Raw genomic sequence first — 19,380 nt, 5'->3', positions numbered from 1 at the left:
TCGAGGCCAAACTATTAAAGATTTTATTTCACTGAATAACGGGCGTTTATATTTGTTTTGCAAGTTCCTTAAACCTGTTATATGAAAATAAAAAAAATTAAAACCGTAACATTAAGAGAGCTGGATGACCTTGGCTAGTTTTAGACTTTATCAATATCTAAAAATAGAAGGAAATATTCCAATTTTGAACCTAATATAATTTGTTGCATAATTTTAAGTATATCTGGTAATATTTTGAGCACCGGGCCTTCTTACATCACCAGAAGGATTTCTATGCTGTGGCTGTGGAATTCAATATTGTTTTGATTTTTTTGCACAGGATGACAACAATAAAATTGAAATAGTTTTCATCTATTCAAATACAATGTATGAATATAAAGAAGTTTTTAACTTATTTGATAAAGAAATAAAAATCACAGCTATACAAAAAAATATTTCCTACATATATAATGCAGCTCATATTGCGTTAAATAATTTTGAGGTGCAAAAGAGGATGAAGTTTCAACGAACGAACAAAGACAGCTATATTTTTTTATCCTCATTCCAGCGATTTCCTTGTCTTAAATAACAAACATCCGTAATGAAATCTCTGAAGACGATCATTTAACAAACATTCACAATAGCCCACACGTACACTGTGCTAGTCCTGCAGATCAAAGAGCGTCGTTGTTGCTGACTTTTTAAGTTGACAGAGACCCTCGTTAATTATATTTAAGGAGAAAGACGCCTTATCCTTAAGGGGGTTCAGCTCTTCCTTCTGTAAGGTCATTGTCTCCCTCGTCATTTATCTTTTGCAAAAAAAAGGAGAAAATTAAGAATAAATGTGTCGTCAGTAGACTTCATATCTTAGCTGTGTACCGGGGCCAAATCCCTGGCCTCTGTGGTCATCCAACTGACAGCAACCCCGACCCCGACACTGGAGAGCTCCTCAGCCACCGGGCGCCATTGGAGTGGGCGGAGCCCCCGTCTCTCACTTCCTACATGTGTCATTAATTGAATGTAGAGATTGATATTGAGAGCAGTCTTCCTCCGGATGTCTCACTTACTGGTCTCCGCTGTCAGTTTTAATGTGTCCATTTAAGGATGTGTATTTCTTAAAATATCATGGATTTTTAATATGTTGTTGTCGGTGGTTAGAGTTAAACCGTTGCAGCGGATTGATTTCTTCAGCGATATTTTAGCACTTTTTCCACTTTGCACAATTGTGCAATCTCCGTATTTTTATTCTAAAATGATGAGACGGGAGTGAGAAATAATCGCACACACAGAAAAATTGTGTAGCTTCTTGCGGAAACTTTTCCTGTGTGCTCTAAAAAGAACTTCCGACGGAGATAATAAGATAAAAGGATGAGCCGTTTCCAACCAGCCGGTATATGAGATTGTGTGTGATCCCATAGGATAATGCAGGCACGGAAGGAGCGGGGTAGGCAGTGGGCAGCCCACAGTCGGCGACTACGGCTAGGCAGCGATGCCCAGGTCGGCGAGGTAAGCTTGCACACGTCGTGTCTGTCCGGTCAGAGAGAGAGAGAGAGAGAGACAGACAGACAGACAGACAGACTTTGACAGATGCAAAGCACACCCCAGTCTTTGAAAAGAGAAATATTAAACATACAGTACATTGCACTCAGCCACGGTAAGATCTCTCGATCTTGATACGGCGATCGGACCTTCGAGGTGCCAGTTAAGGTCAAGGTTAAAATACTTCGACTCAGAAAAGGGTGAGCGATATTCTGACTTTTGAGACGGTGGCAGTTTTACAGAGCTAGGGATTTTGAAAGACATTGCTAATTAAGAGAGCTGGGTGGTGGTGGCCATTTTCAGGGTATATTGATCTCCTAAAGAAGAATAGTTCTGTATAAGGATGTAAGGAAATGTTAAAATGTTAATGCTAAAATATATGGTAATTTTGTTTACACAATAAAAGTTTATGGCTTAATATATCATACTTGAAAATTTTTGGTAGATCTTTTGGTTAACTTGTTGACCATCCAGCATCCTTAAGTTTATAAGTCAAGGCTAGCTACAAGTGACTAGAATTTTGTTTATAAGTCAAGGCTAGCTACAAGTGACTAGAATTTTGTTTATAAGTCAAGGCTAGCTACAAGTGACTAGAATTTTGTTTATAAGTCAAGGCTAGCTACAAGTGACTAGAATTTTGTTTATAAGTCAAGGTTAGCTACAAGTGACTAGAATTTTGTTTATAAGTCAAGGCTAGCTACAAGTGACTAGAATTTTGTTTATTAGTCAAGGCTAGCTACAGGTGACTAGAATTTTTTTTTTTAAGTCTCTGTGGAAAGTTTACATTAATTGTGCCGAGAGGGGAAGATAGCGGCGAGCCTTAAAAAGTGTAAAATTAAAAAGAATTCAATTAATTCCTAACTAGGTCTGTATTCAATCAGGTAAAAGAGTCCAGAAAAAGGGAGGGAGGGTGTTATCATATGTAATATGCATATCGATTCTATACGCATCTTTTTAATCTAATAAGCTATGGCTTTAAAGTGTGCACAGTATTTGCCACCCAAGTGCCAAGTACAGCGAACATGTTAATGAGAACGCTCAACTCACGATGACCCCCCCCCCCCCCCGATTGATCACTTCACGTAATAGCTTGTTGTTACTTTTGATTTGAGTAGCCTTCCCTTGTTTGTGACTCTAAATAGAGTGTCCTTATTTACCAGATACAAATAACTAAAAATAGCATTGAAGAGACATGTCCTTGTTTAGGACAATGTCATTATGAACAATATAGTAATCTACATTGACTGACACATCACAACATATAATTATAACAGAGCAGTATGGCCTTGACTGTGACATCACAACATACAACAGAGCAGTATGGCCTTGACTGTGACATCACAACATATAAGAGAGCAGTATGGCCTTGACTGTGACACCACAACATACAACAGAGCAGTATAGCCTTGACTGTGACATCACAACATATAACAGAGCAGTATGGCCTTGACTGTGACATCACAACATACAACAGAGCAGTATGGCCTTGACTATGACATCACAACATACAACAGAGCAGTATGGCCTTGACTGTGACATCACAACATACAACAGAGCAGTAAAGCCTTGACTGTGACATCACAACATACAACAGAGCAGTATGGCCTTGACTGTGACATCACAACATACAACAGAGCAGTATGACCTTGACTGTGACATCACAACATATAACAAAGCAGTATGGCCTAGACTGTGACATCACAACATACAACAGAGCAGTATGGCCTTGACTGTGACATCACACCATATAACAGAGAAGCATGTGTTTTACTTTAACATCACAACATACAACAAAGAAGCATGTGTTTGACTATGACATCACAACATATAACAAAGAAGCATGTGTCTGACTATAACATTACAATGTGAAACAGAGAAGCATGTGCTTGACTAGAAGCATGTGTTTGACTATGACATAACAACATATAACTGATGGACACGTGTTTGACTATGACATCACTACATATAACCTAGAAGCATGTGTTTAACCAGGGACGGTATATACGTCCCTGGTTTAACTATGACATATCTGCATATAACATTAGAGCGTGGGTTTAACTATGACATCACTACATATAACAGAAAAGCATGTGTTTGGTTTTCAAATCACTACATATAACAGAGCAGCATGTGATTATAACCATGACATCGCTATTTGAAAGATGTACATTTCTGTATAGGTATAGTGAATTAAATGAATCGACAGCTATAGATTAAGTTAACTTTATTTACCTATTAATGAAATATACCGAATAGCCAGTAAACAGAGGATATTTGACATTTCATAAATAATTGTTATTTATCCAATTTTTGAATTTCGCGCCAAATCAAATTTTGAAATTATCCAATGACCTTACATTTCACTTTCTCTGCGGCGTTCAAGGAAGGAAAAATTTTTAACTTCCTGGAATAGAGATAATATGCGATTGTTAAGTGGTAAGGCAGAGTGAATCAATAAGTAATGTTAACAGGAAGTCCGCTGGATGCAGACGATCGTGTTTATTCGGAGCCTTTCAGCCATCTCCCACCATCTGTTCAAAAAGCAATAAATGACAGTGAATTGTTTAACAAGAATAGGCCTGTTCGCAGCAGCAGAAATCGAACAGCATTCAAAGACTCCAGAACCTCAGCTCCTCATACCGCCGAGGCAAAGCCCACTAAACACGATCCGTCTGCCTGCCCCTCCCCCGAGCATGAACCCAGTCCGGAGGGGGAGGGGCCGCTAACACAGTGCTCTAGTTTAGGTGGTGATGGGTTGTCCCTTGTGTTACCTGAAGAAAAGGTACACCAGGTGTTCATTGTTGTAACCAGTAACTACTTAGTACTGTATCTTGATCTGTAGTAATACCCTTAGTCAGTAGTGGGTTCAATATAGCTATTTTGATTCCTTGAAAGTTTGTGGAATGATGAATTACTTGTATGTTACATTAATTACTTTCACATTTAATGGAATGTTCTATTAACTCCTGGTGACCAGCAAAGACACAGTGATGAAAATTCCTATCACGTAGTCATGATGATACATGTACATTGGTATTTCATCATTAAAATGCTTTAAAATTCGTTCTGTCAGGTGTGTCACAAATTATTGATAAAAGGATGCATGCTGATTTTAGCGGGTCTGTTAACATTTGATACATGAATAAATATTAGAATTCGAAAAGAATTAGAAAAATTCTTAAAAGATTACCAAGTCAGCATGTAATTCATCTGTCCACAAACTAGATGTTTATAATTTGTAGAATAATCAGTTAATCACGTATCAAGTTTTTAAAGATTACATCTAATGACCAGATCTATTTTTTCTTAACTTCAGTGTTTTTAACCCTATGTCGAGTTTTACGAATTGTAGCAATAATCTAATACATGTACAACTGTATATAGATTTGAGTTTTGTCCTCCATCAATTAACAATCAATGATGATGAACAGATTTTTGAAAGTTAACCCCTGACTGTTTGAATTTCGGTCAAAAACGTCAGATTTTACTTTATGAAGGGGACTGAATGGTTTATTTGTACTGTTGGGTTTTTTAGTGTGTTGATGAAACTCGGTAAATAGTTCAATGAATCAGATATGGAATCACATGATGTTTAGATTGTTGCGACACTCGCAGTGAACTGAGATGACATTTCAGATAGAAGGTTGGTACGTCACTGGGCTTGACATTGTAAAGTGGCACGGAAGATGGGAGAAACATGCTTTCATGAAAGTTTGCATCATAACAACATCCCCTCGTATAGAACACTTAGCTGAAGTGTTTGTGGCTGCTCGTACCGGCCGACTTCAACAATTCCACAAACTTACTCTCGTCTCATACACTTCATGTTTCATAAAAACACCAGAGCAGTTGCACTAAGAGTATTTTCATCTTCTTTTTTTAAATTTAAGATTAGTAAGCCACATCTAAGAATAGAAAGATGATGTCAGGCACAGCAAATTATATACTGGGGTACACTTGTAGGTTTGAGTTTTTACTTTGGTCTGTACATACAATCACTTCAGGCAACAGAAATGAAAGGAAAGAGAATTGTTGGATTAAGTTTTGTGCCAAGATGTACGTGTAGTTATAAAGTAAGAAATATTCCTTTATATATATCTATAGCTTTCATAGTTGATGAATTATGTTTTTATTTTACTGTACTTCTGTTGTTATGAAAGAAGTTGTTTGGAGAAAAAAAGTGATAATTTCATAAAACCAGGTCTTTTCAACATTTTAGGAAGGGTCAGTCTTAAACAACCTCTTTATGCAACTTATTCCAAGTAATGAAATTGTAAATGCAGATTGCAAAAAGGAATTACAAGTTCAGGTCACTGTTAGGTCCAACTTCCTTGTACAAGTTCAAAACTGTGAATATTTTTTTATACAGGCCCTGAACTTACAAAAAACATTGTACAATATAAACATGTTTTGTTATTATTTTTTCCCTGGATGAGCCGGACATAGATTGAGGATGTAAAAGTTTTTGCTTCCTGCAGGTGACTCTATACGACAGAGCCTTGCTTTGTTACCCCTTTAGTTATTCTTTCAGTGTTATCCTTCATGTTATATCTTCACAAAGCATTGTGTCAGTGCACCCTCTGAGAAAAATTTGTTTTGCAATTTGAAAACTGTCTGGTCAGTTTCATTCAGTTTATTCTTTCTGAACCCTCTACAATAAGAATTAGTTTGTACCATTAAAAAATTTTAAGTTAGAGATACTTTATGATTCAAAGTATATTGTTAATTGAATGCTAGCAAATACAAGCTTCAAGAATAACTCAATATTTTTTACATAAATGTTCATTGAAAAAATTCTTAATCAATAAGATCACTTTTCTTGTGACTTTGAGTTGAAAAAAAATCTTTAATTTGACATTGATAAATGTTAAGTAGTGAGAGTATTTTTGGTTATGAGGATTGGAAATGCCCCATATAGTAGCAAGGACCAAGTAAAAAAGTGAGAAATAATTGTATACAAAGTCCCTTTATAAATATCTTTGTTCAATGAGTCAGCAAAGAATATATGTTTTGATTAACTGCCATCACTTTCAAATGTTCCCAACACTTTTCCCAAAATTTTTGTTGTAATTTTTGGAACAGACTGTGAAGTGAAACGTACCATGAAGTGTTTGTCCCCAGACTACAAAGTACTTCAGAACTCTGTGGGGGTAATGGTACAAGATTAGTAGATCAAATACGTGTACATACATATTGCGTAATACCTCAAGGTCCCTCCATCTGCCCATTTGTTTCTGAAACAATTTTTTTTTTGTCCCTTTCATCGTGTTAATTGGAAATGCCTTTTCACACAGGGAAATAGATATATGGGGTTCAGAAGTTATGACATATGAATATCGTAGAAGTGGGTCGGCGTTCTTCCTTGATTTTTTTAATAGTTGTGTTAATCAGAGATTACCATGGCTATTAGGAGGCCTGTATCTGTGTCTTTTCCTCTGAGACCACAGGTAATTTGATCTGTAGATTTGATTGCTGGATTAAGTAAGGAATGGGACCAGATTTTGTAGAATAATTATAGAAACTGTAATATTCTCTGTGTTATAAAAAAAATGACCAAAGAGAAAACAATAACTTGTTTAAAATGTCAGACATGACATCCTCTTATTACGAGGCTTTTTAATGAGGATGTAGTGATCCGATTCTGTGTGCCCTACTTCATCCATGATTTTATTAGCTGTTCATTTTTATTACATTCTTTGTAATATTTGTGCAAAACAATTTTTTGTCCAATTGATCTATAATACATCAAGCACGGCTTAATTAATTTGTACTTTATTTTTCTTGATGAGCTGCTCAGAGCAAGTCATCAAATGACAACCTTGTGATATAGCCCAGATTTGTGATGAGTTTTCAAGGGTTTGATCCACTGTTATGGCAAGGACCCTCTCTATGGAGAGTAAAGAGTTATATAATGGAATTCTTTTACACTTAGAGTGATCTGCCCTTTGATATAGATAATATTGAATGAAATGCAATGAGTATCGATGTTATTATCTTGAATTAATATATGTATTTTAATCATTTCTAAGACCTTGATAAAGTTATCAAATACTTAAAATCCACATTTGAGTGATGAATTTGTTGTCCTTGAATTATATATAATATTCTCGAACCCCAATTTTTTTTCTTTAGTGAACAAAATTATACACAGTCGAGAAATACACTAGTAGGGGTTCTGGCAAGCATTGTCGCCTAACTTCTTATTGGTATCTGTTGCCATGGTAACCAAGAATTAAGATGGGCATTTGGGATGTTGTCAATTTCAAACTATAGAGAAACATTGGTGGAGAATCATTACCTTCAGAATGTTAACATGGAAACTGCTATATATTTTCGAAATGTGGTTTTTTTTTCTGTAAAAGCCCTATTTGGTTAGTATGGAAATTGATGTCGCTATTATTGTATTTACAACAAACATATCAATTATAAAAGATCTGCGATATGTATTATCCACCAATTAGTTGGCGTACTCTTCTAATATTCACCATATATCTTGTACAATACCTGCTTCCTCCTGTTGCACTGTTTTGTATATTTGCGTTTGATCTTATAGGTGAGTCTGGGTGATTATGTGCTCCCCCCGGACAAAAGAATGGAACACCTGCAGGGAATCCCACGATGCAGTTCTGCGGAGTACACGGAACCCTACGAAACCAGTAAACTGGTTCATGGTACATACCTATGTTTATCACTTATAAATAAATTGCAGTCTGGTGTTTTCCATACCAACTACTTATACTTTCTTAAAGAAGTGAAGGGGTCATATTTTTTTTGTTCTATATAAGAAATACATCTATAACCAAAAAAAAAAACGAACCACCATTGCTATTTGACTGTGGCCTTTCGGTGTTAAGTCAAGCATTCCTGGGAGATACAAAATTTTATTATAAATAGAATTGACCGTAGAGTTCCTCTTTCAATCAGGTTATAAATCAGTAGACCATTATCTCTTGAAGTGAAGTGATTTTGCCAACATTAATAACTTAAATTTAAATTTCAACATTGATATTACACATATAAATGTCAAATTAGTCTGAATTTTGTGCAAATCATACTTTTGTCAGGATTATTTCTCCTTCAGTAGTAATTGAGATACTTATCTTGTCCATTTTAGCTAAAAGGGCAATAACTCTTTATCATTGATTTTTAAATCAGTGTTAATTTTACTTACCATTTCCTTCCCCCACTGATGTTAATTGGGCTTGTGAAGCATGACACAAGGGGTTACCATGATGCCATGGAGTCAGCTGTCATCACGACCCTGGAATGACCTCTATGTGACATGAAGGTCAAATCCCACTTTGTATCTATATATAAACCATCTGATCAAGAGATCAATTGAATTGTCAATCTTGATTTGAAGGATGAGCTGGATGAATCACCATTTAATGCACTTGGGCTTATTCTTCAGACACGAAGAGCTGTAGAACTTAAGAGTGATGTCGTAATCCTGCACTCTTTTTCTGCCATATTTAGTTTTGCTCCATAAATAGGTTCAAGATCCTCAGATTGGTTTTTGATTTAAGGAAGAGATTTAGTTTTTATTTCCTTGCAGACAGTTTTCCCTGATTGTAATGTAACATTGATTGCCAGGATATTTATGCAATATGACCTTGTACTAAAGTCTATACCTGTACTATGACCTTGTACTAAAGTCTATACCTGTACTATACAACATGTTCAGTAGAAAACATTGCCAGTCATAGATGAGTAACCTTTTCATTTCCTATATGTTACTACAGTTACTGGCCGGTTGTTAATTACCACACACCCTGCTATAGCGGGATCAAGTATCGACATGCTTAACTTCCTAGTACAATAGTAAAAAATTTTGATATTTGATCAAATTACAAGTTTCACTTCAAATTGAAATAAAAGTAGTAAAACATGTACAATGTACGCTGGTATCAAATATCAGTCATGTGTATATGACCGGGTCCAAACTCCAAGTGGTGAGCATGGATCAATACATTACAGTTACTGTGTAATATACGAGTTTGGCTTCCTGTCAATTGACCCCATTGTCATATAAAAGAGGAAAGAAGGGTGGGAGAACAGAGTGAAAAATCAGACCCCCCACCCCCCAGGTCTTTGATGATAAACCCCTCCCCCTACTTGCTAACCCCCTTTTCTTTACTTGTTTAGCGGTTGGAGGTTTAATTCATTATATTGTGTATAACACTGGTACTTGTACTTGAAAACTCCGGAAAATCCCCTTGATGGCCCCACATTCCATTATTTAACTACAATTGGGTGATGACTATATGTAGGAAATGCTCCATGTAGTCAGTGTGTTTGAATTTTTGTAGGACGAGCTATCCAAGGGTCTAGGTGGGTATAACAGGCATGTATATACTGGAGGAAGGGGTATTGTAATTCTGATAATGTATGACTTAAAACTTTTTGAGAAATTTACAGTAAATGATCCACAAATGAAAAACAGTGCACCATGCATTATATTTCTTTTAACGGAAAAAAATATTAAGATCTTTACTGTAAAACAGGCATAAGATCTATACTCTTATATTATTATGGGTATTTAGTTGACTTGATTGCCATAAATCTGCCATGGTTGTTAATTGTCATTAGGCCTATTTGTTATTTGAGAGATTGGGATCTGAGTCAATATGTAGACATGTATTACCCATAAAACCATTACATCACATGAGGAAACAAAACAGGTGGGAGGGAATTACCTGTGTGTCTGTCATGGTCATTGACTCGCTCCAGTCAAGCGTGACAATGGCTGTAGGCCGTGTATTAGTAAACATGATGTATTCATAATCACTGGGTCGGAACCAGCCACGATTAACATGTAGGAAACTGTAGTGAAACTGTCGGAACCTCATCGCTGAGAGAATACTTCCCCCTGATAGGCTGCGGGTCACACACTTGTATTGTGCTGATTTTCTGGATATATTAGCCAATATTTTGACCCAAACACTCCTCTGGTAAGCTTTTGGTGGTCTGTTGGGGAATTATTGTTATAAGTGCGGTGTCTTGAGGCTAAGACTAACAGATTTCTCCTTATCACTAGCATTGGAATACTGGGTTGATTTTTTGATCAAACACTTCCTTGATTAATACTGGTACTCTAGACAGACTGAGTTTGGTAAATATTTGAGTTTTTATTATTTTAATTGAGAAATATTTCATGAATTAACTTCTTTATTTGAATGGCAGTACCTTTTTATTTAAATCAACATAAGATATATGTATATAATATAGTTTTAGAGAGTATAAGAGTTTGGTTGGGTATAATTGATATACATGTATATAGCAGTCAATCAGTTCATTTCATATTGATCATCCAGGTAAATGGCATTTAAAAAATGTCATTGCATAGCCTCAGGGTACCTACTGTGCAATGTGTGATTAAAGGTTTATTTTTAAATGGAATTCATAAGATAAAAATGTCTTACCCTGTGGTTGGTATAACAATAGGAGAGTTTGAGCAGCAAGTAGGCTGTCTGTGACTCATTGTGTTTATCTTGTTTTGTAGCGATCAGAAGAGAAGGTGGAGGAGGAGGAGGAGGTAGTCGAAAGTCTTCTCCCTTAGAGGACAAGCCCAGCGGGTATTCATTGGCCCGGTCTGTAGGTCCAGTAAGGACAGAGCCCAGCGTACTACACAGAACCCTCTCAGAACCCTCAGGAGGGACCCCAGAGGACGATAATTCGGCTGTGTATGATCATCTTGTGACCTGGAAGTTGAAGGAATCTGTGTCCCCTCGGTCGCCCACCTCCCCCCGGACTCCGGTTATACCCCAGTATGAGGATCCGTGGGACTCCAGGGGCAAACAAGAGCAGTTCAACCAGATTTGTGAAAAGGCAGATCTAGTGTCCAGGAAAAGTCAACCTACATCTCCGACAAGTCCGAACAAACCAAGCCAAAGGATGGATGTTTACGAGGAAGCGTGGGATTCCAACTTCAAACAAAAACAATTAGATGCTAAGCTTATGGAGGCCCGCCGGGCTAGTGAATCCAAGCCCAAGGGTAGATACGAGTATGAGGAGCCCATGTCCTCAATCTCCACCAAAAAATCCTCTCCAGTGATGAATCGTAGCTCCCAGAATTCCGAGCAAGTGTATTCTTCTAACTACGAACAGCCTTGGGATTCGAAGCAGAAGGAGTTAGAGGAGAGATTTAGTCGTGTGGGGATGTCAGGGGGACAGGTGCCCCCCGGGAGCCCCCCACCCCCAGACTTTGCCCCACCCCCACCCCCTCAGACGTACGAAGAAGCATGGGACATCCGACCACATTCTAAAATTATCTCTCAGGTGTCGTGTAAGTATCAGCTGCCATACAACATCATTGCTCTGTTGTAATGGTTACTAGTTCAAATGTTTAGCTCAAAGTTAGCATAGTTCAGTGATTGTGTTGGTTTGCATTAGTAATTAAGAATAAAGAATTTCCTGCTATAAAAGACTTAATGTGGACCATAAAGTTGTATGTGCAGTCATCTACGAAATACAATTAAAAGTCTTTATATGATATTTAAAGAGTCAGTTTTAGTTCCCATAAATCAACATTTTATTAGTTTTTCAATTAACATGCTTTCTAATTCAACTCACTAACAGTGTATTGGTCAGAAAAACATGGAGTGCAAGTTTGGTTTAGGAAGATTTTTCTGATAGATCATTGACAAAAATATAATGTTTGCCTATAAACCTGCTGTCAATGTGTTCTTAAAGAAAAACTGTTCCATGATAAGCAGTTTTATGCATAATTCACAAATGGGCAGAAAAGAAAATCTTTATGATGTATTACTTCTAAATTGAGGGTAATAAGATCATATTGAAAATCATAAAAAAAAATCTGAAGTATATTTATCAAAAGTTACACAATTTATAATAAAAAGATTAAGATAGAAAGTTTAAAAACTAGGATGCTTTGTTTTAAGAGGCCATTTGAGATCCTTACTATATACATGTATAGTCCTTTATATTATGAGCCCCCCCACTTACTAGCCATTTATTAGAATTTTATGCCTTTATGATTTACATAATATTTAATAATTCAATAGCTATGCTACACATTCTGACGAGTATAGTACATGAATTAACCATGCTGTTCTCATCAATGTATTCCATGTTTCTTTACTGGAAATCACAGTGAAACATGGTTACAGTGAGAATGGTTATAACGAACTCATGCTAATAGCAGAGAAGGTTATAATCCTCTGATCTTAGAAATTATAAATTATTGGGATATAACTAACATTTATAATGAATCAAAATTGCTCGACCCTGGCACTTGGCCACAACTATGATTTACAGTACATTGTTCATTTTTGTAATGAATACATATCAGACAATAATAAAAATGAATTGCTCAAAAATCTTATTCTACATAATGAATCTGTCATAGCCCATTTAAAGCTGCTTGGTCCGATTTTATATCAAATTTTATGCACACTTTTAAACGATGGCTATGCTTAGTGTATGTATAATAATAGACAATGCAGTAGTTTTACCCGTCAATTATGCCAAATTTCAATGAAGAAAAATACGAACAAAATTTGCTAACAAAACAAACGACATTAAAAGGTACCGCGTTATTTCGCCTCGTGTTAATTTCACCCCTGACGACGAGACGGGTATGGTTGTATTACGAATTTGACATCGCTTTAAATAAAGGTCAAAATGATCAGACAAATTACATGTGTACGTTTTGTTCGCTAATATTTCCAAAGTCTGCGTTCTTTACAATCGATGCATAACATGCGGGTTGAATAACCCCAATCATTCGGGGGACGAAACCAAGCGGTTTCCTTTTCTAAACATTCCCGTGATGCATTTTGGTTTGTTTTTTCGTTTGCCCAAAGAGAAATTATTTTTATTTACTTTGAATATTTCTAACTTTGAAAGGAGACTGATTCTGCTGGTGTAAATAGGAGAAAGTCTATAACTTTCTAAGATAAATGATTTGTATGAAAAAAAAATTGATACTGTAATTACAAAAAAATCGGACCAAGCAGCTTTAATTACAGCCGTCAGTATCTAAAATACTTCATATAAAGATTGAGTGTGATTTCTGTGTTGATGTATTATTGTTTTTCATTGCAGCCACCCCTAAGGCTCCAGATCACCCACCCCCACGGAGGACCAGCCCCCAACTGTCGCAGAGTATCCCCCCCTCACAGTCCAAATCTCTGGCTGAGCCCATCGACCCTAAGCTTCCGCTGGACATACAGAAGTAAGTGTAGTAATATAACCAAGTACTGGCTGCCATAATGGCTGCCATAATCTCCATGTTTATAGTATAACCAAGTACTGGCTGCCATAATCTCCATATTTATCGTATCACCAAGCACTGGCTGCCATAATCTCCATGTTAATCGTATCACCAAGTACTGGCCGCCATAATCTCCATGTTTATAATATCACTAAGTACTGGCTGCCATAATTTCCATGTTTATTGTATCACCAAGTACTGGCTGCAATAATCTCCATGTTTATCGTATCACTAAGTATTGGTGGCCATAATCTCCATGTTTATCGTATCACCAAGTACTGGCTGCCATAATCTCCATGTTTATCATATCACCAAGTACTGGCTGCCATAATCTCCATGTTTAAGTGTAACAGTGCTGCAGACTTGTAATACCGTAGTGTAAATTACTTTATATCTTTTTGTAATACTGTAGTGTAAATTACTTCATATCTTTTTGTAATACCGTCGTGTAATTCCGTAGTGTAAATTACTTCATATCTTTTTGTAATACAGTCGTGTAAATTACTTCATTTCTTTTTGTAATACCGTCGTGTAAATTACTTCATATCTTTTTGTAATTCCGTAGTGTAAATTACTTCATATCTTTTTGTAATACAGTCGTGTAAATTGCTTCATATCTTTTTGTAATACCGTAGTGTAAATTACTTGATATCTTTTTGTAATTCCGTAGTGTAAATTACTTCATATCTTTTTGTAATACAGTTGTGTAAATTACTTCATATCTTTTTGTTATTCTGTAGTGTAAATTAGGCCTAACAAAAAAAATGGTTTGTTTCTGCTTTCATGCTGAAAAAAAGTAGGGTCGGTCGGTCGGAATTTTTTTTTCTTTCAAATATTTTTTTTTCCCTTTAATATTGAAGTATCCATACATGCCGGTTAGATACTGACACTGCTGAATGGTAAAAATGAGAAATACTTTTAATATCATTCCTGACTATTAAGAAAACACAAAAATGATATTATATATCAGATACTTCCTCTGCCAACGATGAGAGCATTATTAAAATCTACAGCACATGGAAACATACAGCCATTTTGAAACAAAACGTTTGAGTTACACTGATTTGAGAAGAGTAACTGCTTCAAGCGTTTTTGTGACCAAAATTTTGAGTAATTTTTTTCCAAATCGGATAAAAACGAAAATAAACGATTTTCCATCAAAAATCCTTTAAAAAAGTTTTGAGTCGGGGGGTAAAAGCTAGGGTCGGTTGGGAAAGTGGAAACAAACACTTTTTTTTCTTAGGCCTTACTTCATATCTTTTTGTAATGCCTTAGTGTAAATTACTTCATATCTTTTTGTAATACCATAGTGTAAATTACTACATACCCTTTGTAAAACCATAGTGTATATTACTACATACATGTATGCATATGTAACATGTACTGGCAAAATATTGGGGGGAGGGGGGGGGTTACTGTGGAATCATTAAATTTCGTGGGGGCCAATTTTGGTGGATTGCTTAAATTTTACAAGTTCGTGGGGACGTAATTTCGTGTATTCTGTGAAACCTACAAAGGAAATATGACTTTATTACCATAATTTATTATTTCGTGGAGGATGTTAATTCGTGGATGAGAGGTACCCACGAATTCCACGAAAATTGAGCCACCACGAAATCTAATGATTCCACAGTACCCCATTTACGGGATCATATTTTTTTTGCTATTAATGCTGCAATTTTCCTTTAATTCTCACTCTTAAAATAGAGTCAACATTGCATGTGAGATGTCAACTGTTATTGGATAGGGACATTTCATTGCTGCAAAAAAAACCATATCAGAACTTCCCATTAGGTTAAGTTCTTTTTATAAGTGGTTAATTATATCTAGGTTTGATAATTTCATCACTTGACAGCATACTTTGTGTGTCAACAACAAGATGTTGGTTAATTGGACACAGCTGTCTGTGATTTACATTTATATATCAGGAACTCTGTTTAATTCGCAAATAAAAAGGATATGATTGAAAATTATATGTGGTAAAAATTGTTCATAGATAATTATTATACTTATTATACCTCTACTTGTTGTAGCTAAAAATCTGTGATCAAAGCTTTTCAATGTATTGATATTAGACTACAATAGGTTTATGTGTATGTGGTTTTATTTCCTGGACTGGTATTGTGGAATGTTACAGGGAGATACTCGGCAGACTATGCTGTATTGTTAACATTACGGTCGATTTACACTGACAAATTCTTGGCTCACTCTGATTTTTCGTCGTTTTACATGAGGAAATTGAAGCCTTGTACTTTCAACATGTTACAATGTCTCCAAAATATTGAACAACAAACAAAATGACTTTGGTCTTATTTCTTGTAGATTAAAGCTCTTAACAACTTAGAAATTCAAAATTTCTATTTAATATCTTTTCTGACATTAAATTGTTTGTATTCCTTCATGCTAATAAAGACCTCTTTTTTGGACATTTCAGATTTTACCACGGTGGAATTACCAGAAAGGTTGCCGAGGACATGCTTCGTGTTCATAAAGAAGGCAGTTATCTGGTGCGGCGCAGCGAGACCCAGAAAAATGTCTTCTCCTTGTCACTCAAGTAAGTACACATAATAAAACTATCAGAGAAAAATGGCAGACTGGGGAGGCAGGCAAACTAAGGGTGGGATTTCCCTGTTGCCCATTTATGCACACTAAAACACAGTTGCATCAAACACAGTTATATTGTATACAGGCTTACAGCGATTTCAGTGTCATTCCTCTAATTAATACACATGACACACCAGAGAAAATGACTGTGAAGAGGGAATTTTTTCATCATTTAGAGTATTTTTTTATCATCAGTGCACCTCCCATAACAAATCCTAAATGAAACAATTGTATTTTCTTTGAGTGTTTGAAACTAACCAATAATCTGTTTTATTGTAGGGGAGTAGGGGGCATTCCGATGCACCTGAGAATAAGCCTATCCCAGGGGGAGTATGTACTCGGAGAGAACAGCCAGCCATTCCCGACTGTTCCAGAAATGGTGGCATATTACACACGACACGATTTACCAGTCCAGAATGCGAGTCATATTAAACTGCTTCATCCGATCGCTCGACCATAGCATGACCTTGACCTAGATATTTGACATTGGTGCTTGTAGTTGTAGAGGTCGTCTGATTCTTTGACGTATTGTGGGAGTTAGTGTCACTGCATGGCGTTATCAGCTCATCCCTTTCCCTGCCAAAGTGTTCCATTATCCTCTTTGTTAGACTTGTTACTGAATAAGTTTCTTTGTTTTGTATGTGATTCAATTCATTTTAGAAGAACTCCTGAAAAAATATGCAATGTTTTTAAATGGACATATTTCAGTTTTTTATAGACTTGTTGAGGAAAACTTTTAACTCATTTTATGCAACAAGCTGTGATCATCAGTGACTGTATTTTATATGTGTACACCCTAACTTTTATACCATTATTCCTACACTTCCTCTGGAAGATTGTAGAGTTCAGAATTCGTTCCTGTATTATTGTTCAGTGTGAATGAATGTACCTGTGTTTATCTGGGACCAACATAGCAAAATTATGCAGAGAATAAATGATAGATCACCATACTTAAATGAAGGGGCCATTAGCCAACAGAGTTTCCGGCCAGCAGATGTAGTGTTTTCAGTACAACAGGATGCTAGAGGGAGTTAACAAACTGAACAGTTAAAGTCAAACTGATGAACATCAGACTTTTAAACTTTGCTCATGCATAAATCTGTATATCACGCTAACCTTAAGGATGTGCACCAGAAATAGAGCAATCAGAAGCATCTACTTATATTTGATTATGGATCTTGCAGAATTTTTGTATGAATTTAACATCAAACCAATAAACCTACATTAAATTATTTGGATATATGCAGTAAGCCCAGTCTTTAGTGATTGAGATCAGTTTCTGCTGTGTGATTTTTAATGTTTATAAATGTATGTAATTTTTAGTTCGATTGGGCTATTCAATATGTATTATCTCAATTATTCATGAAAAATACAACAATACTCATATCATGCATATTCTGCCATTTCAATGTCACCTGGCAATTGGAGAGGATGATGGGAGTTTTGTGTGTAGAGGATGCTGGGATACCATCTCTGAGTGTTCTCACTTATCATTTCTTCTGTTAAGTTAAACAAATGATGATTACGTGACCCAGAGTTTGACATCATCACTAATTTTGCAATCAGCTAGAAGGGTATTTTCAGCTTTGTTTAAGAATCTGATTGTGTATCATTCAGTGATTTTATTCTTAACTTGTTAAAGAGTTTTGTCAGGAAAGCCTGAGTTACGTTTCCTTCGTCAGGTTTTTATTATTCATGCATGTGATTAGTCAGGCCTTGGCTGTACTTCCTGTTAAGTGTCAAATACTCTCTTGTTGATAAACCCAAATGTTTAAAATGAGCTTTAAGTTGATTCTGATGAATTTTTTTTTTGCCAAACATGGTCATTTTACTCATGAAGTGTATTTATTCAAGTGGAAATAAACATAAAACTTGAGTTTATTTTTTTATTTTGTTTACCCTAAATACTTCCTACGCAATCTTATCTTTGCATAACGTATAAAAACAGACCGATTTTCTACATGGAGAAATGTCGACCTTTCACTCTTTAAAAGTGTAACAAGAGTCCTTTTGTTGAATCGATTTCCCAGTGGATTTCTCTGTCCTCTGATGTAATATGTGTTGTTGATTTAACCTTCCTTTAGTGATAAATAAGTGAAGAAATTCAAAGGTTTAATACGTTTTAAGGGTTGGGTGAATCTTTATTTCCTTGTTAATTTAAATAAAGATCTAGCTTTGAATTCCAAGGCATAATGCCAGCAAACTGTAAGCATATGACTGTCAGCAAAGAACACCCCCCCCCCCCCCAGTCTACTGTTAGGGAGGGGCATAATTAAGTACATAGTGAAAGTGCATTTTTTTTATTTTATGTTAAATGTAGGTGGCACAGGACACTGGAGTAAAATACGGGCAAAAGTACACCTTGAAAAGAATTAAAATAACAATTTGAAAATTTGAAATGTGTACAATATTTAACCTTTAGGGAATTAAAAACTGTAAAGGGTAAGAGTTGATTTAAAGACGACAGGTTTCAAACCCATGACCTCAACAGCTGATGTTTTGACCTGCTGCACTACACTGATAGGTCAAAATTTGAGATCGCACCTTGCTGCCATGTGCCTGAAATCCTAACTATTTTACTCCACAATGATACTGGATCCTATTTCTATTGCTGTGTTTCAGGTGACCATTGATGTCTATGCACCTCATTAATTTAAGTACTCAGTATCAATATTTTCAATAAAGTCATAGTTTTGCCCTTTCCCACAATTCTGAATAACCCATTCCATGACTAGATGACAAGAAAAACATGTACCGTGTGTTACAGTAATACTGGTTACACGTAAATGTACCCTGTGTTACAGTAGTACTGGTTACACGTAAATGTACCCTGTGTTACAGTAGTACTGGTTACACGTACATGTACCCTGTGTTACAGTAGCACTGGTTACACGTACATGTACCCTGTGTTAGGGTAATACTGGTTGCACATACATGTACCGTGTGTTACAGCAGTACTGGTTACACGTACATGTACCCTGTGTTACAGTAGCACTGGTTACACGTACATGTACCCTGTGTTA

At 36.1% G+C, this 19,380-nt stretch overlaps 1 protein-coding gene across 4 annotated transcripts; it reads left to right on the top strand.

Annotated features, from left to right (window-relative positions):
* The first annotated feature begins 1,031 nt into the window (after positions 1-1,031).
* LOC128179057 (SH2 domain-containing adapter protein B-like) lies at positions 1,032-18,233 on the top strand. Of its 4 annotated transcripts, none has more exons than XM_052846549.1 (6): positions 1,032-1,485; positions 8,072-8,189; positions 11,021-11,803; positions 13,585-13,714; positions 16,188-16,307; positions 16,637-18,233. In XM_052846549.1, the coding sequence occupies exons 1-6, from the start codon at positions 1,402-1,404 to the stop codon at positions 16,815-16,817; spliced, it is 1,416 nt and encodes a 471-aa protein (XP_052702509.1). In that variant the 5' UTR covers positions 1,032-1,401; the 3' UTR covers positions 16,818-18,233. The 4 variants fall into 4 exon arrangements, with proteins under 4 accessions (XP_052702509.1, XP_052702508.1, XP_052702510.1 ...); XM_052846548.1 differs by lacking the exon at positions 1,032-1,485 and adding an exon at positions 3,815-4,300; XM_052846550.1 differs by lacking the exon at positions 1,032-1,485 and adding an exon at positions 5,448-5,591.
* The last annotated feature ends 1,147 nt before the right edge of the window (positions 18,234-19,380 follow it).

Source organism: Crassostrea angulata, chromosome 3 (genome assembly GCF_025612915.1).
Source record: "Crassostrea angulata isolate pt1a10 chromosome 3, ASM2561291v2, whole genome shotgun sequence".
Taxonomy (NCBI): domain Eukaryota; kingdom Metazoa; phylum Mollusca; class Bivalvia; order Ostreida; family Ostreidae; genus Magallana; species Magallana angulata.
Note: the sequence above shows the minus strand (reverse complement) of the source record. Positions and strands in the feature narration are given on the sequence as shown.